Below are 25,255 nucleotides of genomic sequence, written 5' to 3' on the forward strand. Positions count from 1 at the left end.
ATACTGCATCATGGGTGGCTGCGATCAAAACGAGAGGCAGAATGGTATGAAGCGGCACAGGTTCTTGGGTTTGGGTGTATTCAGGTTTGCAACACAATGCATCGGCTTGTTTGTTGTCCCACTTGGAAATGTAGGTAATGCGGAAGTTGAATCTGGCAAAGAAAAAGGACCCTCGGATTTTTTCTCTGGCTCAGCTTCCTGGCAGTTTGGAGAAATTCCAAGTTTTTCTGGTCAGTTCTGACCTGTAATTGGTGACGGGCTCCTTCCAGGTGATGTCGCCAGGTTTCAAAAGCAGTCTTGATGGCTAAAAGTTATTTTTCCCAAATGTTACAGTTATGTTCTGCAGGTTTTAATTTCCTAGAATAATAGACACAGGGAAATAAAGGTCCACCATCTTGGGGTTGTTGGAAAAGTACAGCTCCTACTCCAACATTGGAGGCGTCGGCTTCGATGATACATGGATGGCGGGGATCAGGGTATTGGAGAATAGGTTCTTGCATGAAAGCTTTTTTGAGGTTGAGAAAAGCTTGTTGTTCTTCGATGCCCCATTGAATTGGAACTTCTTTCTGGAGAAGGCGGGTGAGGGGAGCAGGTAAGGTGGCGAAGTTGGGAATAAAGGTTCAGTAGTAGTTGACAAATTCCAAAAATCGTTGGACATCTTTGGCTCAAGCTGGAGGTTGCCAAGTTTGCAAAGCATCGGGTTTTCCAGTGTCCATGGTGATGCCTTAGGAGGAAATGACATGGCCTAAGAAGTTGATGGAAGTTTGAAAAAATTGGCATTTTTCTAACTTGGCGTAAAGGTGATGTTGTCAGAGGCGCTGGAGTACTTGACATAAGTGGTGTAGGTGGGTTTCTTTAGAAGAAGACTATATCAAAATGTCATCAATGTAGACGACCATGAAGTGGTCAATAAAATCTTTAAAAATCTCATTCATAAAATGTTGGAATACTGCTGATTCATTGATCAGTCCAAAAGATATGATGGTGAATTCAAAGTGGTTGTAGCGGTTGCCGAAGGCGGTCTTCCATTCATCGCCTTGACGAATGCAAATGAGGTTGTAGGCGCCTCGTAAGTCGATTTTGGTGAAAATGGTTGCTGTACAGAGGCGGTCCATGTGTTCAGAGATTAAAGGTAGAAGGTAGCAGTTACGAATAGTAATGGAATTGAGTTTACGATAGTCACAGCAGAATCTAAGGTCTCTGGTTTTCTTTTTGACAAAAAGTACTGGGGCGGAGAGTGGTAAAGAGGAGGTTTGGATGAAACCTCTAGCGAGGTTCTTGTCAATAAAGTATTTTAAGGTGGTTGATTCGGATTTAGACATTGAATAGAGGCATCCAGCAGGAAGTTTGGCATTGGGTAAAAGATCAATGGCACAGTCATAAGGTCGGGGGTGGTGGTAACTGGTCTGCTCCCTGCTGATCGAAAACATCGGCGAAGTCAGAAAGATCTGGTGGTAGGGTGCCGGCAAGTTGGGCAGGAAGTCGAGTAGTAAACGGTGGACGGATGTGGTCGACACATTGTGGACTTGGAAAGGAAATACAGTTTTGGGACCACATTATGTGGGGATTGTGAGTTCTGAGCCATGCTAAGCCAAGGACCATAGGAAATTGGAGGCCTTTAGTGACATAAAATTGAATAGGTTCTTCATGGTATTTGATGGTTAAGGTACAGAAAAGTAAAGGGAATATATATAATGTACATTCTAGCAATTATAATTTACTTATATTGTACGCCTAAGTGGGGAAGGAGAAAAGAAGAAGGGGATTGGGGAAGAAGGGGATTGGGGAAGAAGGGGAAGAGATACGAGAGAAGGAAGGATAGAAAATTAGAGCAAAAAAGAGTAGTAAGAAGAGTGTAGAGGGTCAGCGTTAGAGCTGGGGCTTCAATGCTTTGCAGCCTGTGGTTTAAACATATAGGTGGTGTAGATTTCCCTAAAGTTTTATCCATATGTGTTTGACATTGTTGCTAGTGCCAACACGTATCAGTGGTTTAAGGGTTTGTTCATTCAGTTTTTTGGTAGTTCAAAATTTGTGTCGATCGATGTTTACAGTTTGTCGTTTCAATTTGATATTATGATTCGTGCCATAGATTGCTGTTTTTACACATTGCTTTTGTTGGATATTTTTCTTAGTGAATAATTTTTAAGTAATTTCTTTTTTTTAACCAATGGTACCATTTGTCCCAGGCCTTGTAGAAATCTGTCTCATCCCTATTTTGCAGTTCCATTGTTAACTTGGACATTTCTGCACATTCCATTATTTTAATCAAGAGATAAAACGGTTCGGTTTTTTTCCTGTTTCCAGTATTGTGCATATAGAATCCTCGCAGCTGTAATAATGTGAATTTTAATATATCTGTTTTTTTTACCACCGACCTGGCATTGAGCAGCAGCAACCTGTTTGATATTTGGTTTTTTTGTGGGCCAAAAATGATCTTATCAAAGAGATTGTATTTTTGAAAGCCGAATTTGTTCTTATCTTCATTATATTTTGATTTAATTTGTAGGTAGTGTAGCCAATCCACTTTAATACCTTTTTCCACAAGTTTTTGTTTAGAGATTAGATCATTATTTTCATTTAACAGTTGATCATATGTTATGATTTTGTCAAGGGTTAATGCCTTTGGGTATATAATTGCTTCTGTTGGGGATATCCATTTTGGGATACAGAGATAATGGTTTTTTTTAATGAAGTGCCAGGTGTTTAAGTTTTTCGTATGTAATGTGACCTAAAATATGTTGGCATTTTACTTATGTCTGCCATCAAAAAGGCATGCCACCCGAATTGAAGGTTGTAGCCTTCAATTGTTAATATTCTAGAATTTTTAAATGTTATCCATTCTTTGAGGCATGGTAAAATAATTCCATGTTTGGTAACCCAAATCCACCTCTTGATCTATGGTTTTTGAGTTTTATTCTGGCCTGTCTTTTTTGGTTCATATAAATTTGCGATTTTTTTGGTGAAGGTTATTGAAAAAGGTTCTGTTTAATTTAATGGGTGCCATTTGAAAAAGGTATAGAAATCTGGGAAGTATGTTACTTTTAATTACGGCAATTTTCCCCATTATAGAAAGTGGGAACTTTGACTATCTGGAGAAATCTTTGTCCATTTCGTTAATTAATTTGTCATAGTTGTCTTTCTTAATAGTGCTGCAGTTAGCGGTAATCCATAGTCCTAGGTATTTAACTTTTTTGGCGGTTTTTATTTTAATAGATTCCTCTAGTTTCGATATCTGCTGTTGTGTCATATTTTTTGTTATCATCTTAGTTTTTTCCCTGTTGATTTTTAGTCCAGCAATCTCTCCAAATTTATTTATTTCATTAATCAGAATAGGTGCAGATTCTAAGGGGTCTTGTACAATGAACCATGTCATCAGCAAATGCTTGAAGTTTATAGTGTTCACTTTTAATTTTTACTCCTTGGATTTCCAGTACAAACTATCAAATGCTTTCTGTAAGTCTACGAATAGGAATGCTGTTGGTTTGTCTATGTTTTTATTATAATATTTTAGAGAGTCCAAAATAATCCTTGTATTTGTTGCTATATTTCTTGCTGGAAGGAAACCATTTTGGTCTGTATGTATTCTAACAGTAAGTATTTTTTAAAATCTTTCAGCTATGATTGATGCAAAGATTTTGTAATCTGAATTAAGAAGGGATATTGGGCGATAATTTTGGATGTAGGCTCTATTTTGAGGTCTTTAGGTATTAATGTTATATAGGCCTCATTCCAAGAGGAAGGAAGTTTTGAACCTTCAAAAATTTCATTAAAGAGAGGTAACATTATAGGCTCCAATATTTCTTGAAATTGTAGAATTCAGCGGGTATATCATCTGTGCCCGGGGTTTTATTGTTTTTTTTTTGTTTCATAATTGCATTAATTAATTCTATTGAGGTTATTTTGTCATTTAGCATATCCTGATCTTCCTTTATTTTTTTTGTATTTTCTAAACTCTCGAATAGTTTCTTTATTAATTGTTCATTTACGTCATCTTTTTAATACAATTCCTCAAAGAAGGATTTAATTTTTTTTTATCACTAATTGTTGTTTTTAAGACACCTGTGTGATTATATATTGCCTCTATGGTTTTGTCTGCTTTTTGATGAGCAAGTTTTGAGGCTAACCATCGCCCAGGGTTTGTTTGCAAATTCGAAATGCTTTTGTTTGGCAATCCTTAGTTTGTGTGACAGTTCTTCTTGGGTTTGTAAGTTTATGTAATATTCAGTTCTCCTAAAATTTCAGTGTTGTTTGGTTTGGTTTGTAAGGTTTTTTCAAGGTTCTGAAGTTTTATTTTTACTGTACATAGGCTGTTTTGTTTCTGTTTTTTCTTTTTACTTTGGTATGCAATATAAATTCCTCGCACATATGCTTTCATTGTGTCCCATAAGTTTTGTATAGAAGTATTACCATCATTGTTAATTTGGAGAAATTCACACATCTCTTGTTTTAAAGTTTTTTTGAAAAATTTCTTCTTTAATTTGGTTCATAGTCCATCGCCTTGCATAATTATTGGTTGAATCTCTCCATTTCAACAATATGGGGTTATGGTCTGCCCAGGAATTCAGAAGTATTTGTATGTCTGTTACTTCATTGATAAATTCTAAGTCAGCCCAGGCCATATCAATGCGGGACCATGACTTATGGGAAAAGGAGAAGAAAGTATATTGTCTATTGTTTGGATTGAAGTAACGCCATGTCTTTTAGAGCTAATTCAGTTGCGAGTTGTTCAAAGGTTGTCGGTAGTTGTTTTCTATTTTTCATTTGTTTAGTGCTTTTATGATCCTGGTTGGTTTCTCATGTCTGTTGGCATCTGGAAGGGACGTCTTGGCACAGAGTTCAAACCATTGTTTTGAAATCTTTGGCGTGGAGCTGGCACTGGTCTGGTTCTCTCCCCAAACTGGTTTTTGTATCTGGAGACACGGTTCTGGGCAGATGACAAATTAGTTTCGATGGTCAAACAGGTCTGGTAGAGTTCATTTAACGTGTTGGGGGTTGGATGGCGTGTCATCTCATTCACAATTTTAAGTTTTCATGCCATCGTGGAACAGTTCCATAAGGGCTTACTCATTCCAATTCAGGGGTGTGACTATTTTCCGGAATAGTCTGCCCCGAGTCTACGGAGAGGGGCGGCATACAAAATAAATAAATAAATAAATAAATAAATAAATAAATACTCAGAGATGGTCTTGTTGCCCATGTGCAATTGGCGTAACTGAATAGCGTTTTGTGCGCGCATGTGATCTTGAAATTCTTGTTCAAACCTCTGGCGAAAAGCAGCATAATTTTGCAGGATTGGGTCCTGACATGCTAAAAAAGGCATTGCCCACTCAAATGCAGCTCCTTTACACAGGCTTATAATGAGACTTTCATAGCATCTCTAGCAAAATCCCCTGGAGATGAGTTGAAGAAATTCTGAGATTGTTGAATGAATACATCGAGTTGATCTCTTGCCCCTGTAAAAACGAATGGCTTAGCTAAATAAATATTTGGCCTTGGTTGAACGATGACCTGTGGTTAAACGGGGACTGTGGCTTGATTCTGTAAGGCAATGATCTGTGCCTGCAATGCAGCCACTGTTTGTGTTAAGGCATGCACGTCATTTATTAAATGGGCCATCCTGAGCTGGTGGTTGAATTTCTTTTCTAATTCCTGGGGAGTTTTCAACACTGTTCTGGTTCCTGGTTAATTGGATTAATTGGAAATAAGCCTTGATTAATTGGAAATAAGGCTTACTGAATGCAGAGATTTATAAAGCAAAACACATCATATTTATTCCTTCTCCCTCCTGTTACAAAACTACATCATTTGCAGGCAAACACTTTTATCTCATTCTTTAGTGATAAAAAACCCCCATTCCTCACCTTAATATTTCTTCCCTGATACTTTTCTCTTCGCCTTTGTAATTGTCTGAAATGAGGATTTAACCATCTATTATCTGGAGTCTTGACTCATAGAAATGTCCTGCAGTTGGTCTCCCCCTGGTTCTGCTGCCTATAAATCAGGACCTGTCACTAATTCATACACACTATCTGAATCAGAATCTTCAAAATCCTCAAACTGAACAGGAGTATACACAACAGGGGGAGATTAATTATAAAGAATGTACTAACTCGATACTGTTTTTATCATAATATGAAAATGTTTCCAAATGTTTTGAAGGGGTCTGTATGGAGAAATTTGTTTTTTACTGCCCCACCCAAAAAACCCTATTACTATAAAATGATAAAGTCCATAAAGTCTATTGCTCCCTTTCCTATTCCAATTCCCTATTCCCTATTCCATTCCATTCTTCTAATTATTCTTAATAATTCTCTCCAGCACAGCTAGGAATATTAATAACAGGCCAGCTCCAACCTTCAGAATTAGTCAACCTAGTTTTCGTTATGTAAACATTCCTCCCAAGCCCAACAATTTTTACTTATGACTTGTTTCATTAACTACAGCAGAGTTTGTGGGGGTGGTGGTGGTGGTAGGTACAGCTACTAGAGAACCACTGTGGATTCTCTTGTGCATGTCTTTTAAACTTACAGGAAAGGCCTTCCAGAGAGACTTTTTGTCAACCCTTGCATTCCATGTACTGGTAAAAAACAAGAGATCCCAGCAAACTTTTTTTTAAAAAAACTCCATTTCCTGGGATCAGCAAACTAGAAACAAAGTTATTGAAAGAGTTCCTCATCTGCCACTGCTAATGTGTGCATTGGTCTGACAAAGTTTGACTGTTACACAAACCAGATGCAGATTAACACAGTGGACTTTACTAAAAAACAAAAAGCAGACCTAGAATAGAGGGGGATGGGACTTTTTGCCTCTGGCAGTTGGATGAAGCTCTATCCTCCGCAGCAGCTGATCGGCCGCTGCCTTCAATCCCTCGCCCAAAGGCCCCTAGCTCTTCGCCCAGCCCTTTGGTCACAAAAATCCAAATTCAGCCACAGCCTTTTGGCCACATGGGACACTTTGCCACCATCCAATCAGAACAGTTGTTACAAAATGCTACTTTTGGAAGGAAAGAATGGGACAGTTTGCTCTTTCATACACAAACACACACATTGAATGATAGAGAGGGAAGGGACCTCGGTGGCCATCTAGTCTGACCCCCCTTCTCATCCAGACTTACAGAATGATAGAGGGGGAAAGGAACTTGGTGGCCATCTAGTCTGACCCACCTTCTCATTCAGGAGACTTACAGAATGATAGAGAGGGAAGGGACCTTGGTGGCCATCTAGTCTAACCCCCCTTCTCATTCAGGAGACTTACAGAATGATAGAGAGGGAAGGGAACTCGGTGGCCATCTAGTCCGACTCACCTTCTCATTCAGGAGACTTACAGAATGATAGAGAGGGAAGGGATCTCGGTGGCCATCTAGTTTGATCCCCAGCTCAAGCAGAATGGAGGGGTCCGCAGAGACCATCTAGTCTGACCCCCAGCTCAAGCAGGAGAATGAAACAGAATGAGAGGGAGGAGACCTCAGAGACCATCTAGTCCAACCCTCTTCGCAAGCAGAATTGGTCTTCCGGTCAAATTCTTGGGCTGCTAAATTGGCTGGTGGAACTCCTTGCCTCACAACAAGCTAATCCTTTAAAAGCTAATTTGGGAACCCAATCAGAGCAATCCTCTCAAAAGAGGGTTGGGAGAGACTGCTAGGTAGCAAAGGACAGAAGTGAAGGCTGGTTGCTGTCTGGGGCCCCTTTATGACCTGCTCCTCCTGGTAATCTTTGGAATTTTTACGATGGGTGGAGCATTTATGACAAGAGTCAAGAGAGGCAAAAATTTGCAGGCTCCAGATATGGGGGTAGGGGGCCACCCCCGCCCTCCACCCATACACATTTAACAAGAGTTGGAAGGGACCTTGGTGGTCATCCAGTCCCACCCTCTCCTTCCACCCAGATTTGACAAGTTCTGACCTGCTAAATTGGCCGGGGAACACACTGCAACATGGTCCTCTCTCAAACTCCCTTTGCATTTCTCTCTCTCTCTCTCTCCCTCTCTCCAGGGTCCCTTCCAACACTTGTTAATTTGTTTGGGAATCTGTATATGTCACTGACTTGAGAAGGGGGTTGGACTAGATGACCTCTGTTGTCCCATCTCTCTGATTCTTTAGAAATCTGCTTGAGAAGGGGGTTGGACTAGATGATCTCTATGATTTTAGATGACCTCCTTAAGGTCCCATCCAATTCTTTAAAGGTCAGCGGCTTGAGAAGGGGGTTGGACTAGATGCACTCTAGTTTGTTTTGTCATAATCGCTTGTTCCCTTTGTATCTGCCTCGAGGCATCGCAAAAATTCCACAGATAATCATGACGAGCAGGTCATAAAAGGTCCCCAGACAGCAACCAGCCTTCACTTCTGTCCATTGCTGCTGATAATATGTGTTTGTGTGTGTGTGTGTCTGTGAAAGAGCTCCCAAAGTCCCCACACACTTTGGGGACTCTCCACATGAACGCAGAAGAAGACATGGGATCATCTAGATGCATCCCTGGGTTCATAACATCCTCTGAAAATACCACCACCACCACCACCCCAAAAAAATTTTTAACTTATTTTTAAAGTAACTATAATGGCTGGAGATGAAGTGAAAAACCAGACAGTTGCCATCATTATTCCCTAAAGGCATTGAGAGTTATTCTGAAGGATTCCCCCTTTTTATGCACCCCCAAAAAAGTATTTCTATTGTTCTATCCTAATAAGGAAGTTGCAAGGCAGCAAAGTATGAGCCGGTAGTGCTGCAAAGTTAGGTAACAAGGAAATGAGGTATAAAAATGAGATTGGGTTTACCCATTAGCCAATGGATTGACCTACGTTTCTTTAGCACCAACCTCAAAAATATAATTCCATAGGATTTGGGCAGATTCTGAAGCATTTTGGCAAGTCTAAACCTGGCAAAGCAGAACCTGCTCTGGATTAGGATCAGCTGATGAGCTGAGTTGAGAAAGACACAGAATATAGAATATTATAGAAAAAAAAGTTTATTGCATTTCATGCATTTAAAAAAAAAAACATGCATTGGCTGAATTTTATACCATTACCCAATAAATTGCATTTGCATGTCCAAACCCCCTTAAGTCATTCCAAAATGGTTTGAGGTCAAATTTAATGCCTTTAGAAAATAGGTTCATAAGGGAAAAGCTGTGTTTTTCTTGTTTATTTTCATACTTGCGAGTTGCAGATAGCAGCACCTGGATTTGGGACATTTAAAAAAAGATATTCCTCTGCCCATTCTCTCTTACACACACACATACAGAAAGAGAGAGAGAGAGTGTGTGTGTGTGTATATACACATTAACACATTAACATACTTTCAGATTTAATGATAATGCAATATGCTCAATCAGGGGTGAAACAGAATAAAGATTTTTTGAAATCTTTGAAATTTGAATGTTTGAATTTGTTTGAATGTTTGAATTTTCAAATGTAAAGGACAGGAGAAAAGAAAGGGCAAAGGGCAAAGAAAAGATTACAGACAACGGAGAAATGAGAAAGCCTTGCATTGCCTGCAGAGCCTTCTATAAAATGGTCAAAGTGGAACTACTGAAGAACACAAATTTTGTGTGTGTGTGTGTGTGTATGAAATACATATATTGCATTGTAGTCAGTTCTCATGGCATCCTCTCCTCCCAGTCAACCTAAGCAGTTGATGTAACGCTTGGCATCTTTCTATCAATGAAGACATATGGTGGGGAGGGAATGGACTAGTTAAAGGCTGCTTCTGGACTTGATCAGTGGAAACATCAATCAAGTTGCTATGAATTCTGCCACATCAGGAAAGCTTCTGCCTGGAGCTGATCAGTCTCCTGTGACCTGTGGCGCCTGTCCATCTGTCGTCTGATTAGTGGACTGGATAAACATGGGTTGGGTGATATCTTGACCAGCTGGCATAGTCACTTGTTGGATCTGGTAGAGTTGCTGGGAAGGAAGAAGCAAAGCAAAGCTTATGAAACTGTTTCTGGTGGATTCTTTCAAGGCATGACATGCACTCTACCCTCTTAGAGAGACAGCAGTTCAATTGATTTACACACTGCTAATGATACCTACGAACACCTTCCTTGACTGGGGAAAACTCACAGATCTAATCGGAGTCTCCTGAACAGCGGGGAGCATCTGAAGCATGAAACTCCTAGCTATTTCTCTCTTAAAATAATAATAATTTAAAATATAAAATGCAAAAGAAAACAGGAGATAGGGCAGAAAGGGGAAGAAAAAATTGTAGGAAAAAGGGGAAAAGAAAGAAAAGGCGTTGACTTCCAACTCCCTTCGGTGCATCAAACCTCAAATTGTTATTTTTACATAAACCAGCCATTTGTAAAACAACAAACCTATCTAATCAATAAAACCCCCAATCGAGGTTTCATTTTCCCCCCTCCTCAAGCACAAAGTCCAAAAGCCTTTTCCAAGTAGAAACAAAAGTAATTGTGTTTTTTCTTTAATCAAAGCAATCAGTTTAGCTATCTCTATTCCAAGATAGTTCTCAATTAGCAGAAATAATTAATAGGGTAAATATCATATAATCCGCAGAACAATGTGTCTGGTAGGATCAACAACCCTCCTAAGAAACTGGCTTCCTTCAGGAAAAATTTACCATGCCAAGGTGCTCCGGAAACCACCCCTTTACCCAGCCCCAAATGTGATATACCTGTCCATCGGTAAACTGGCTGAACTGTTGCTGCCCCTGTTGAACGTCTGTCTGCGCAATCTGTAAAAGACATGCATGGATGACATTTGCAATTCTCTGATCAAGAGGGAATTAGTGTTTGAAATAAATGCAAAAGAGGAACTGCAAAACATAAGGAACCCCTTGAACCTCTGGCCTGCTCAAGACCCTGTCAAAAGAAATATTCTCCACATAATTGAAGACAAAAGGATACAAAGTGTGTGTGTGTGTGTGTACCACTAGTGTTCTTTTTCCTGGTGCAATTGGACACAATACACAAGCCATTTGGACAGTCTGTTGAGCAACAAGCCTATTTGCAGATATAGCTGTGACCTTATCCTAATAAATGGTGTTCAATAAATCTAAAATTCCATGACTGTAGAAACTAGGTATCCGGGACAGAGAGATAATTGAAAGCACACGCTTTTTGAGAAAAGAGATTGTAAGTACAGGGGGGGGGGAGAGTATTTAGTCAGCCACCAATTGTGCAAGTTCTCTCATTTAAAAAGATGAGAGGCCTGTAATTGACATCATAGGTAGACCCCAACTATGAGAGTCAAAATGAGAAAACAAATCCAGAAAATCACATTGTCTGATTTGGAAAGAATTTATTTGCAAATTATGGCGGAATTTGGTCACCTACAAACAAGCAAGATTTCTGACTCTCAAAAACCTGTAACTTCTTCTTTAAGGGGCTCGTTTGTAGACCACTCATTACCTGTAGTAATGGCGCCTGTTTGAACTTGTTATCAGTATAAAAGACACCTGTCCACAACCTCAAACAGTCATACTCTAAACTCCACTATGGTGAAGACCAAAGAGCTGTTGAAGGACACCAGAAACAGAATTGTAGCCCTACACCAGGCTGGGAAGACTGAATCTGCAATAGACAAGCAGCTTGATGTGAAGAAATCAACTCTGGGAGCAATAATTAGAAAATAAAAGACATACAAAACCTCTGATAATCTCCCTCAATCTGGTGCTCCATGCAAAATCTCATCCCGTGGGGTCAAAATGATCACAAGAACGGTGAGGAAAAATCTCAGAACCATACTGGGGAACCTAGTGAATGACCTGCAGAGAGCTGGGACCAACATAACAAAGGCTACCATCAGTAACACACTCCGCTGCCAGGGACTCAGATCCTGCAGTGCCAGATGTGTCCCCCTGCTTAAGCCAGTATATGTCTGGACCTGTCTGAAGTTTGCTAGAGAGCATTTGGATGATCCAGAAGAGTACTGGGAGAATGTCATATGGTCAGATGAAACCAAAGTAGAACTGTTTGGTAGAAACACAACTCGTCATATTTGGAGGAGAAAGAATGCTGAGTTACATCCACAAATCATACCTACTGTGAAGCATGGGGGGTGGTGACATCATGCTTTGGGGCTGTTTCTCTGCAAAGGGACCAGGACGACTGATCCATGTACATGAAAGAATGAATGGGGCCATATATCGTGAGATTTTGAGTGCAAACCTCCTTCCATCAGCAAGGGCACTGAAGATGAAACGTGGCTCGGTCTTTCAGCATGATGATCCCAAGCACACTGCCAGGGCAATGAAGGAATGGCTTTGTAAGAAGCATGTCAAGGTCCTGGAGTGGCCTAGCCAGTCTCCAGATCTCCACCCTATAGAAAAGCTTTGGTGGGAATTGAAAGTCCATGTTGCCCAGTGACAGCCCGAAAACAACACTGCTCGAGAGGAGATATGCATGGAGGAATGGGCCAACATACCAGCAACAGTGTGGGCCAACCTTGTGAAGACTTAATAGAAAACGTTTTTACCTCTATCATTGCCAACAAAGGATATATAACAAAGTATTGAGATGAACTTTTGTTATTGACCAAATACTTATTTTCCACCATAATTTGCAAATAAATTCTTTTCAAATCAGACAATATGATTGTCTGGATTTGTTTTCTCATTTTGTCTCTCATGGTTGAGGTCTACCTATGATATCAATTACAGGCCTCTCTCATCTTTTTAAGAGGGAGAATAGAAAGAAAGACAGCAGACATCTTTACGGGAGAATAAATGCTGAATAATTCGTGAGACGTGAGGAAACTCGACCCTTTTATTTCTTCTTTTTATTTCTATAAAATTATTTATTTATTTATTTATTAGATTTGTATGCCGCCCCTTTCCGTAGACTCGAATCCAAGATACTTTGATATCCATTCAATATCATTGACATTACTGCATATTTAAGACCATTATAAATTGCTATAAAACTTAAGTGACTGTAAAGAGGACATTTGACATATGTTAGATTTAAAAAAAAAAACCCAAATGTAAGGAACTCCAGTCCACCTGCTGATCTAACTGTTACTTTATAACTGATTGCCTATTTACAGATACCTAGATATTTGCTATAGTACATTGTAACCACAATATTATCTTAACTTAATATTGATTTAGCATTGATTTTATATACTCATATATATCTTTTCCTTGAGTTTCTTTCTCTTTGCTTTTTCCTATACACATTCTCTATTTACTCTATAAATTTATCTTATATTCTTCTTTTTCTTCTTTCCTCTCCCCATATCTTCTATTTTAAGCTTAATATTCTGTTATATTATTTACTGAATACTTACTGAATATATTTACTGTGTGTAATTTAAATATATAGTTTATATATATATACTTTATATAGTTCAAGAATATTGTTTATAGTTTATTATTAGATATTTAGATATATTTAACAGATTTAATAGAATAGAGTTGATATATTTATAAAGGTGTTTAACTTTAAGAATTTATAAGAATTTATAACCTACAATCTAAATTCTATTCTCTAAATTTCTAACCTTCCAACTGAGTATATACCTACAGATATAATTATATGCTTATTATACGCTTATTAGTTATTAGATTGAAGCAAGTATTACTGCTTATAGAATATTAATAGAATAAAAATAAGAATAAGTAAGAATCATTATTATAAATTGTTCGGTTAAGTATCGACAGATTTTAGTATATAAAGTTACTGATTGTAATAACCCTAGAAAAATAATAGAATATTGAAATAGAAAGATTACTTTAAAAAAACTGTGAATGGTGATTTGGGACAGAATTTTCGATATATTGGAAAAAAAAGTAAGACATTAAAAGAAATATCGAATACCAGTACAACCACAATGACCATAAAGGGAGGTAAAAAACAACATGTAACGGGGGCAACTGGGGGTGCTTCCCCAGCAAGCCAACGATCTATTGAAGATCTATTTACATTAGAGAAAGCAGGGAAATCAGAGAATACAACATTGTTACAAACTATGAAATTAACATTAAATACGGTTCAAGAAACGATGGTCAAATTACCGGAAATGATGATGCAGAATCATGCTGAGTAAAGTCTAACATTTTAAAATTAAATAATAGTATGGAGTTGATGAGAGGAGATATCAAGAAACATGAAGAACAAATTAAAACAGTAGAATATAAGACAACGCAATGAGAGAAAAATAGAAAAAGTAGAACAAAAGACTGACAAATCCCATAAAGAACTCGAACACCAATTAATAAATTTGGAAATGGACAGGACACCTTATTTCTTAAGGTTTCAAAATATTGTAGAAATGAAAGAGGAAGATATAGAAGATAGAATGGCGGAGCTGATAGGAGAAGTACTCCAAAAAGATAAAAACGAAATTAAAAGTGAAATTGATGAAGCATACCTTTCTCCTTTTCTCCGGGGTATTTAATCCTTTAATATTTATCGAAATTAATTTAATTTCTTTATTCATTCATTTGATTTGTTGTTTCTTTTACTTGTTTCCCTTCTTTGTCTTTTAAAAGATTGATAGATCCTCCCTTCCCCAGAATTTGCGAATCTGGAGACTTAGGCTCGAAAGGTGGTGGCTCCAATGATGCTCTACTTTCTTATTAGTAAAAGACCAGATTAAAAGGTATAACCATAGTTATAAGAAAGTTAGGGAGGGAGGTGACTGCTGTACCTGCTCAGTGTATGAGAAGTGATGTTCAGGTAAGTGATCAATGCCTATTATCCGTACTGAAAGAGTGGGACATACCCAATAGATGTGTCCCTAGGGAGGGATTAGTTTGCTATCATGAGAGATAGCGTATTGGAGGACTCTTCTGCCAAAGGCAGCATCCGCCGAAGCGTAAGAGTCAATTTTGTAGTGCCTTATAAAAAAATTTGGAGAGGCCCAAGTGGCTGCTTTGCAGACTTCTTCCAATGGAGCTTGAGTCGCCCATGCGGCTGATGTGGCTGCGCTTCTTGTGGAATGCACTGTGATACCTCTTGGTATGCTGAGGGAAGCTGACTCGTATGCCTTTGAGGCTTCGGACCTGCGGAAAGGTCTCATTCGTTGGATGTAGATCCACAGGGCTCTGGTGAGATCCAGTGTGTGCCATCTGATGGATAGATGATGGTTCTGATTGGAGCAGAATGAAGGCAGCATAATGTCCTGGGATCTGTGAAACATGGAGCTGACTTTTGGAAGAAAGGTAGGGTCTAGACGGAGGACTACTTTGTCCATATGAAACTGGCACAGGTACTCTGAAATGCATTACGCCGGCGTAATTGCCACCAAGGTTACCTTATAGGATAGGTACCTGAAATATGATGACATTAAAGGTTCGTATGGCACTTGAGTGAGAGAGTGCAGCACTTGAGGTAATGGATATCTCTGAACAGTGTGAGGCCTGATGTTTGAGATGCCTCTTAGTAATTTTTGTATCTCAGGAAAGGACTGCGTGGTCCTGCCAGGACTGAAGATAAAGCCTCTGGATGCCGACAAATGGTGCTGGTTGAAAGCCTTTCATGAGGAAGGAGACGATTCTGTGAATGGGGATACACAGAGGTGAGAGACCTTCCTATGTACACTATTGGTGAAATTTGGACCAGGTATGGTCATAGATCCTGTTGGTAGAGTTCCTTCTGGATTTGAGGATCACTTCCAAGGCGTCCGGGTCGTAACCTTGAAGGTCTAGGTCGCGCCGGATAACAGCCAAGCGGTGAGGTGGAACCACTCGGGGTCTGGATGGTGAGAGACCCCCTGCTGCAACATATCCTCCGAAATGGGGAGTCGCCAGGGTTCCTGGACGGATAGCTGCTGCAGGTCTGCGAACCAGGGACGGCGAGGCCAGTGAGGGGCTATCAGAATTACCTGGGCCCCCTCTAGGATAATCTTGTGGATTACGTCTGGAAGAATTGGTATTGGGGGAAATGCGTAAAGCAGACCCCGAGGCCAAGGAGTTCTGAGTGCATTTGTTGCCTCCACTCCTTGGGATGGGAATCTGGAATAGAATCGAGGGAGCTGAGCATTGGTCGTGGTCGCAAATAGGTCTAGCGATGGGTGACTGAATCCAAGGCAGATCTGATGGAATAGATCCGGATGGAGGCTCCATTCTCCTGGGTCCAGCGTTGACCAGGAGAGCCAGTCTACCTGCACGTTGAGGACCCCCGAAATGTGGTCGGCCAGTAGGGACTGTAGATGTTTCTCTGCCAAGACACCCAGCTTCAGGGCTTCCTGCATCAGAGCCCTGGACCGGGTGTCCCCTTGCCTGCAGATATGGATCTTTGAAGCCATATTGTCCGTGAGAATCAGTACATGTTGATTGATGATTTGTGGTTTGAATTGTTTGAAGGCTAACGACACTGCTCTCAATTCCAGCCAATTGATGGGTCTGGATGACTCCTCCGCTGACCACGTGTCTTGAGCTATCAGACCCAGAACATGGGTCCCCCAGCCCGTCAGACTGGCGTCCGTGGTGATGGTAAACTGGTCTGGAATCCTGAAGGAGGTCCACCAAGAGAGTGATCCCAATATGGTGGCTGGTATGGAGATGAGACGTGCCGAGTTGCTGTTCCCCAATCTCTGGAACGGCAACAGAAGCCATTGGAGATCCCTGGCGTGGAGATGAGCCCATGGGATAATGCCAATGCAGGACACCATCTTTCCCAGTAGGGAGGAAAAGGTGACGATGGTGGTCCTTCTTTGAGATTTAATCTGAGAGATAAGGTCTTTGATACTGATCTTCCTCTCAGTAGAAAGGAAGACGTGGGAGCGGGCAGAATCTATGATTGCTCCCAGATGTTGAATAGTAGTGGAAGGCTGAAGCTGACTTTTGTTAAAGTTGATTGAGAAACCATGATCCTGTAGGATAGACATGGAAATCCGGAGATCTGAATGGGTGCCCTCTTTAGAGGGGCCGTGAATGAATATGTCATCCAAATAGCACAAAAAAGTGGATGGGGGTGGGCCGAATATGGGTGCCCAAGAGCTTAGTAAAGACTTGAGGACAGGCGAAAGGGCATGGCTCTATACTGATAATGCTTGCCCTGGAAGGCGAAGAGAAGAAATTGTCTGTGGCCTTTTACGATAGGAATGTGAAGATTAGCATCTGTAAGATCCAAGGAAGACATGAAGTCTCCAGGATGAATGGAGGCTAGGATGGATGGCAAAGAATGCATCTTAAATTTTCTATATTGATTTAATTTCTTAAGGTCTAAAAAGGCCCAGATGTCTTAGGGACCATGAAGAGGATGGAGTAGAAGCCAACGCCTCTTTGGGAAGAAGGAACAGGTTGAATAGCCCTAATGGCTAACAGGTGCTGAATTGCTTCTTGCATCCTAAGACGAGAAGAAAGAGTTCTAGGGGATGGTTAGGATATGAAGTGTTTAGGAGGCATGGAGATGAACTCTAACTGAAGTCCCTATTCCACTGTGGAGATAACCCAGGGGTCCTTACAGGAACGGCGCCAGCTGGAAGCAAACCAGGCCAGATGCCCCCCAATGGGAATAAGATGGGAATTACCATCTGGACTTTCTAGAGGCTCTGGAAGAGGAGGAGCCTCTCTGAAAGCGAGATTCTCTACCCCTGGTGTTCCTGTCTGCTTGGGAGCGAAAACGGGAGGAATACTGACCTGAATTCCTCTGGAACGCGAACCCTTGATCTTGTTGACGATTGGGACATCGAAAAGGTTGCTGTGTCTTGAGGGCCTTCTTGGTAGTGGGCCCCAGAACCTTCTTTTTATCAGCAGTCTCTGTAAGTAGGGGATCCAAGAGGTCACCGAATAAAAGATCACTCTTCAACAGGCCCATGGCTCACTCCCGCCTGCCAGGGACGAAGCCATGAGTCTTCTGGCAGTTGTTGAGGCAGCCACTGACTTTGCTGCAAAACTTGATGATTGCAAGGTGGCGTCTGCTACATATTGGTCCGCTGCAAATACCTTATTGAAGTCCTGTTGGCCCCATAGGTCGTCAGGAGGTATGTGCTGTTGAAGCTGTTGGAGCCACAAAAGAATGGCTCTGGAAAAGAATGATGCTGCTGCTGCTCTTCTAGTAGCGAAGAAACTTCCCTTGAGCATTTGCTCTAAGCGTTTATCTTCGGGTTTTAACACTTCCTCTGCTTCACCAGGCACAGCCGCAGCACAGTGCAGAATCTTTACTGGTTCATCCGCCTTGGGACAGACAGGAAGGTCCTCATAAGATGGAGAAAGCTTATATAATTTCTTGTCTTTAGAAGAGGGGTTAAATCCGTAAGATGGATGGTCCCACTGTTTGAGCAGAACATCCTTGAACAGTTTAGGCATGGGAATGACCTCAGTATTTTCTTGCTCCTCCATGAAATATGGAAGGTTCTCCTCTGGTTTCAATTTCAACACCAGTAGGCCTACTATCCATGGGACCCTTAGAAGAGGTGCCTCTCTTGGGAAAGGAAGTCATGGCCTGAACAAATTACAGATACAAGACTTGAGCCAAGAAGGTGGGAGAAGCTATAATTAGTCAAAAAAATTCTCAAGAGGAAGAGGGCCCAAGCTCCTAGGCCCAGGAGCGTCTGCAGTTCAAAGGCAATCTGGACGAAACCAGAGTTCGTGCCAATGAGTACAGAAGGGGCCAGGCCTCACTATTTAAAATTTAATAAACCAAGTCACATTGGTTTTGAGGCCTAGCCAGGGAGAAATAGCCTGAGGGTCTCACAGCCTACTCCAGGCCACAAGGTGGACTTAATGGCGTTAAGCGTCTTGAGCGTGGGTGAGCTGCAAGTGCCGAAAGATCCGTTGTACATACCTGAACGGTCTTCTCGATGCACTGGAAGGAGAGTCCAACATGGGTAATTTACCAATCCTATTGGTAGAGACTGAGTTAGAAATTTAAATATTAAATAGGCACCGCCCCCTTGCTGCTCCCATGAGCCCAGTTTTAAAAACGAAGACAATGTAAGAGGATAACCAAATTTTATTGATACAACCTATAACTAAAGAAACTCCCCATCTCCGGCGTCCCTGGACTTCAACATGCCGGGTGGGTTTGGGCTCTCCTTCCAGTGCATCGAGAAGACCGTTCAGGTATGTACAACGGGTCTTCTCCACTGCATCTGGAAGTAGAGTCCAACGTGGGATATACCAAAGATTTAAGGCCCATGGAAGGGAGAAGGTCTTGTTAGGGACGTTGGAGATGAACATACTTTCTGTAGAACACGTCTACCAAATGCAGCCTCCGCTGAAGCGAAGGAATCTAACTTGTAATGCTTAATAAATGTCGAAGGTGCTGCCCAGGTGGCAGCTCTGCAAATATCTTCTATAGATGCTTGTGTTGCCCAAGCAGCTGACGTGGCCGCACTCCTGGTTGAGTGAGCAGTTAAGCCTATCGGTGGGGTATTCCTCCTGCTCTATAGGCTTCAGTAATACAGTCCTTCAGCCAACGACTGATAGACTTAGAAGATAATCCAAGTCCCATTTTGTGTTGTGAAAAAGAAATAAGTTCTCAGACTTCCGGAATGTTTTAGTCCTTCTGATATAAATCTTCAGAGCGCGTCTGACATCGATCTTATGCCATCTTAGCTCCGATGGATGGTTACCATGTGTGCAGAAATCAGGTAGTATTAGTTCCTGTTTCCTATGGAAATGCGTATTCACCTTTGGTGTGAAGGTGGGGTCTAAACGGAGTACCACTCTATCCGGATAGAAGATACAAAGGTCTGGTCTCACGGAGAGGGCTGATAGTTCCGACAATCTGTGGGCAGAAGTGATTGCCACCAAGAAGGCTGTCTTCAGGGAAAGCAGTCTAAGCGAAATCGATCTTAGAGGCTCAAAAGGCGGTTTTGTCAATGCCTTAAGAACTATCATAAGATCCCACGACGGAAACCTTCGGACTGGTGGGGAATGTTTGTTCGAGGCTCCTCATATGAAGTCTCTTACCCAAGGATGTTGGGCTAACGAACGAGTCTCTGATGTCTGTATCATGGTAGAAAGGGCCGCCACCTGTCTTCTTAGGGTATTAGGGGCCAAACCCCGTTCTATCCCTATTTGTAAAAACTCTAACATGGTAATCACCGATGCATCCCTAGGATTTTTGCTATCCTTGTCACAAAATTTACAAAAGGCTGCCCATGTGGCCTGGTATATTCTAGAGGTTGAAGGACATCGTGCGGCCTGCATTGTAACAATGACCTTCTCCGGTAGTTCTAGGTGTCTTAATCTGTGCCTCTCAAGTGCCATACGGTCAGTTGTAGCCATTGGGGATCCAGGTGTTGCGGGTTCCCCTGGCTGAGAGAAATGACTTGGTCTGGAATTCTCCACGGAGGGGATACCGATAGTGCCATCAGATCGGCGAACCACGGACGGCGTGGCCAGTGTGGTGCCACCATCAGTACCTCCGCTTTCTCCCAAAGGATCTTCTCCACAACCCTTGGTATGAGGTTCACTAGAGGGAATGCATACAGTAGTCTGGGGGGCCAAGTTGACAGTAGGGCATTGACCCCCTCTGCTCCTGGTTCTGGGAAGCATGAGTAGAACCTCGGGGTCTGAGCATTCTGATGATTTGCGAATAGATCTACTGAAGGGGTCCTGAATTTGTGGGACATTTGTTGGAACAATGCTGGATCTAGCATCCACTCTGACGGATCTAGTGTCGTCCTGCTGAGCCAATCTGCCTGGGTGTTGTTGGTTCCGGCAATATGCTCCGCAGACAATGATGCTAGATGGAGTTCAGCCCAATCGAATAGACTGGCTGTCTCCTCCATAAGGCGTTGCGACCTTGTACCCCCTTGATGGTTTAAGTGAGCTCTGGTCGCCACATTGTCCATCAACAGCAGGACATGTCTGTTCTGTACAATTGGAAAGAAAATCTGTAGAGCTAGGAAAACCGCTCTGAGTTCGAGGAAATTTATGTTTATTGGTGTTAGGTCTTTTGCAGACCGTATGCCCTGTGCCATGTGGTGGCCAATGTGGGCTCCCCAACCATAGAGACTGGCATCTGTGGTAAGGATGATCCTGTCTTGTATTTGGAAGGGAGAGCCCTTGTGTATTGCCTGAGATGTCCACCACCTCAAGGACTCTCTGACCTTCCTTGGTATCTGGACCCGCCGGTAGGAGTGGCTTACCTTGGATCTTTGCGCTGGGAGCAAGAACCACTGCAGGGTCCGGATGTGGTGTCTGGCCCAGGGTATGATACCTATAGCCGAAACCAGAGTTCCCAGTATCTTTGATAGTAGCGACAGCGGTGTTTGTCTGTGTTGGTTGAGGCTGGCTATTAAACGGTGAATATTTTCTTGTCTCTCTGGGGAGAGTGATACTGTGCTTGACAAAGTGTCTATAATGGCCCCCAGGTGTAGAAGCCTGGTCCTGGGGGACAACTGGTTTTTCTCTACATTGATGGTGAAGCCATGAGCTTCTAATGTTCGTATAGTCTGGTTTAAATTGTGCCTTGCTTGTGTTGGAGACCTGGACAGTATAATTATGTCGTCCAGGTATGCCATCAGCCTGATGGATTGAGAGTGCAGGTAGGCCGTCAAGGCATCCAGAAGCTTTGTAAAGGTTCGTGGAGCTGAGGAAAGGCCAAATGGCATGGCTCTGTATTGGTAATGTGTTCCCTCGGAGCAAAAGCGGAGGTATTTCCGATGTGATGGGTGTATGGGAACGTGTAAGTATGCTTCCTTTAAGTCGATGGAGGTTAACAGATCTCGAGACCAGATTGAAGCTAGAATAGTTTGTAGGGACTGCATGCGGAATCTTCTGTATTTTATGAAGATGTTTAGCTGCTTTAGGTTGAGTATTAACCTGCAGCCTCCTGAGGCCTTGGGAACAATGAAGATCATCGAATAAAACCTCTTGCCCTCCTCCTGTGGTGGGACTGGTTCTATGGCCTGGATTTCTATTAAATGCATAATTTCTCTGTGTAATTGTTGCTTCTTTTGGGGGGGGGTCTCGGACTATTGGACATTGTACGAACCGATGGGGGGGTGACCTACAAACTCCAGGCGGAGCCCTCTCGACACCGTAGCTAGGACCCACTTGTCGGAGGATGTGGATTGTCAGGAGGTGCTGAAGTGTTGAAGCTTCCCTCCAATCAGCTGTAGGTTGGCCGAGTCACTTGGTGCGACAAAATCCTCTTTGGTTGTTCCCCCGAAAGGGCCTCCTCGATTGTTGGTAGCCCCTTGGTCTGTCCTGGAACGACCCTCTATCGCTTCTGAAGGGTTGTTGAGTGAATTGGCCTTGCGTGAATGGTCTTTGGTTCTGACCCATTCCTGCGGAGGTTGCCCAGCGAGAAGGTTGTCGTCTCGTGTATGGAGTTGATCTTCGGTCTTGGCGTCTACCGGCCTTGGGAAGCACTTTTCTTTTGTCCTAGTCCTCTATGAGGACCTTATCTAGTATGTCTCCAAAAAGCATAGAGCCCTGGAATGGAGCCGATGCCAGCCGCCACTTAGATTTCAAGTCTGCTGGCCAGTTTCTTAACCACAGGAGATGGCATGCGGATAATGTGGTTGCCATACTCCTGCTTGAAAATTTCGCCGCGTGTAGGGTGGCGTCTGCGGAAAATTCCGCTGCTGCCAGCAGCTTGCTTAGGTCTTGACGCAACCTGCCATCCTCTGGTCCCAGTCGGGATTGCATCTCCTGCAGCCACAATATAGAGGGTCTGTTAAGGAATGATGCCGCAGCTGCTGCCCTGAATCCCCAGCTTGACATCTGGTGCGCCTTCCTCAGGAGCGTCTCCACTTTCCTATCTTCCGGTTTCAGGCTTTCCCCTGTTTCCGAAGGTACCAGGGTGCTGGAGACTAGTGTCACAACTGGTTGGTCTATGGGCGGAAACTCGAAGAGTTTTTCCAACTCCTCATCGAACGTGTAAAATTTCCTTTCCAGGTTTGACGGGCCTTGCGCCGCTGCCGGGTGTTGCCAAGGCCGCTTGACCCCTTCCACGAATATTTCAGATGATGGAATATGGTCGGACTCGGGTTGGGGTTCCTTGAGCAGGGTAGCCGATGTTTTGCCGGTATCATCGACCGTCTTAGTTGTTCCAGGTAGGTTCATTACCTGTTTCGCCTTAAAAAGCAAAGTCCTGAACAGTATTGGCTTAAACAGGCCTACAGCTGGCGGTTGTTCTGGAGTTGTCTCGTCCTCTGATAGGTCATACTCTCTATCGCTGTCCTCTCCTGGAATTGGTTCCTCTGATAGGGACCCCAAACCCGAGGGGGGCGGTACCGACCAAAGGTTCCTTGCTGGTGCTTGCGGGGGCTGTTGAGCATACCGGTGCATCCCGGCCGCCATGACTTGTGAGTAAGTGTTTGCAATAATGTCCTGTAAGTCAGGTGGCATGTTTTGCCATGTGTTCGCCTGTGCCCTTAGCCCTGCCGCTGTGGGGGTGAATGTGGCTGAAGGGCCCTGGGAACTTCGTCTGGGAGGGCCTGCTGATCCAGGCCTGGTGCAAGATGTGCCTGGCGAAGGCATGACCTGAGGCAATGCCGGAAATTGTCTGTCCGGTGACCAGTCCCCTTCATTAATAGCCCCAGATAGTCCAAAAAGAGATTGTGGGGTCATCAGTTCGGGGGTTGATGCTTGCCTCTGTGTTAGCGGTACTGCTGAGGGGGAAGCATGTAGAGCTGCCTCCAGCCTCTTTTCCAGGGCCTTAATGCGTTTCTCGGCCTCCTTAAGGGAGGAGGCCGAAGCAGGGAATTGTGAGGCCCTTGATTTCTCTTTGGCTTTCCCCTTGGGCTTGTCTTTAGGCATGGCAGGGGAGGCCGCTTTTTCATTTCCCTGGTGCTCCTCCATCATTACTCACTCTTTAGAATCTCTGGTGATCTAGAGGAATCCCTGGCAATAAGGCACCTTGATTAGCCTTGTCAACCCCACAAAAATGGCGCACGGTCTCGGTGTGCCGTTGGGCCTGTGCACTAAGGCTTGTTGGCCCCTTCGCGCCTACCAGCTGCAGGAAGTACATCCGTTTGGCGCCTTCGGGTATCGTGAAGACAGCAACCCAAAATGGTGTCGCCCATGCCGTTCGCGGCTTTTATTGGTCTCCCTGCTGTTTCCCGCCGATTCCTGCCCGCTGGTAGTCTCCTGCCACTTCCTCACCAATGTGCCTGCGGCCCCTGTAACTTGCCGAGTTGTTGGTGTTTTCAGCGGCGGCAGCGGCGTGTCCGGCGGCCGCCAAACAGCTGAGAGGCACTGCTCCATTTCCTTCCCGGAGCCTTGGGCGATAGCGCCTTCGAGCCTCCCAGTGGGGGGGGGGGTGTGGAACCCCCCACATTCGGTTGGCAGCCCTAGTTTGGCCACGGAGGCCAGGGACTGCGGGCTGAGGTGCTCCTTTTCGGGGAAGTTCCCTCGGAGGGAAGCGAACCCCTGAGAAGCGTCGGGGGTGGTGTCCGCGGAGGACAGAGACCCCATCGTCCTCTTCAGTAACCTGTAGGGAGACAAAAAGTAAAAACATTAAACAGGTACTTTTACTCATATATTTTACTTAGAGTAAAACTCAGTATGTCTCTACACTGGGACTGAGTTTTTAAAACTGGGCTCATGGGAGCAGCAAGGGGGCGGTGCCTAATTAATATTTAAATTTCTAACTCAGTCTCTACTAATAGGATTGGTAAATTACCCATGTTGGACTCTCCTTCCAGATGCAGTGGAGAATAGCTGGGCGCTGAGGGCCTTCGCGCCAAGAATAAACACCGATCCAGGAGATGAACAAGAGAGCTTGCTAAAGTGTCCCACACCGCTGGAGGAAAAAGCCATTTTTCTCTTATTTAACTTGCCAGTAAAACCTCCGAGCCGATTAGATTTCCAAGGAAATACAATCTGGCAGCGGCGCAAGCAGGGCGCTTGTGGAAATTGCGGTAGTAGCCGCACCGCGGCTTCTCCCCTTGGCGCCAAGCCCAGTAAAGCTGGCGCGAAAAGGCAAGCTTCTAAATAAAGGCAATTGAAAAATTTACTTATCTGCTGATTGAAGAAGAACAAGGAGGGAAGGTATTATCGAGAGGAGCGAGCCACCACATGTCCCGCCGGATGAAGGACCGAGCGAATTCTGGGGAAGGGCAGATCCAGCAATCTTTTAAAAGACAAGGCTCGGTCCTATGCGGATTGAACAGTGAGCAACTCATGTGACTGCTGGACCCGCTCTTTCAGTATGGAGAAAGAAGGGAAACAAGTAAAAGAAACAACAAATCAAACAAATGAATAAAGAAATTAAATTAATTTCGATAAATATTAAAGGATTAAATACCCTGGAGAAAAGGAAAAAGGTATATACAAAACTAATTAAAGAAAAAGCAGATATCATATGTCTCCAGGAGACACATATAAAAGAAACAGAAAAGAAATATTTAGAAAATCCAAAATTAGGGATATTATATACATCATTAGGAAAGAAA

At 43.1% G+C, this 25,255-nt stretch overlaps 1 protein-coding gene across 4 annotated transcripts in view; it reads right to left on the minus strand.

Annotated features, from left to right (window-relative positions):
• Nucleotides 1–8,945: 8,945 nt before the first annotated feature.
• The window catches only part of LOC139174360 (nuclear transcription factor Y subunit gamma), a 219,699-nt gene continuing 203,389 nt past the window's right edge, over nucleotides 8,946–25,255 (minus strand). For all 4 annotated transcript variants that reach the window (XM_070764663.1, XM_070764662.1, XM_070764665.1 and 1 more), the window contains 2 exons: nucleotides 10,626–10,685; nucleotides 8,946–9,898 (listed from right to left, as the gene is read on the minus strand). In XM_070764663.1, the coding sequence (XP_070620764.1) occupies nucleotides 9,779–9,898; nucleotides 10,626–10,685 (180 nt within the window). In that variant the 3' untranslated portion in view covers nucleotides 8,946–9,778. The remainder of the gene's footprint in view (nucleotides 9,899–10,625; nucleotides 10,686–25,255) is intronic.

Source organism: Erythrolamprus reginae, chromosome 11 (genome assembly GCF_031021105.1).
Source record: "Erythrolamprus reginae isolate rEryReg1 chromosome 11, rEryReg1.hap1, whole genome shotgun sequence".
Taxonomy (NCBI): domain Eukaryota; kingdom Metazoa; phylum Chordata; class Lepidosauria; order Squamata; family Dipsadidae; genus Erythrolamprus; species Erythrolamprus reginae.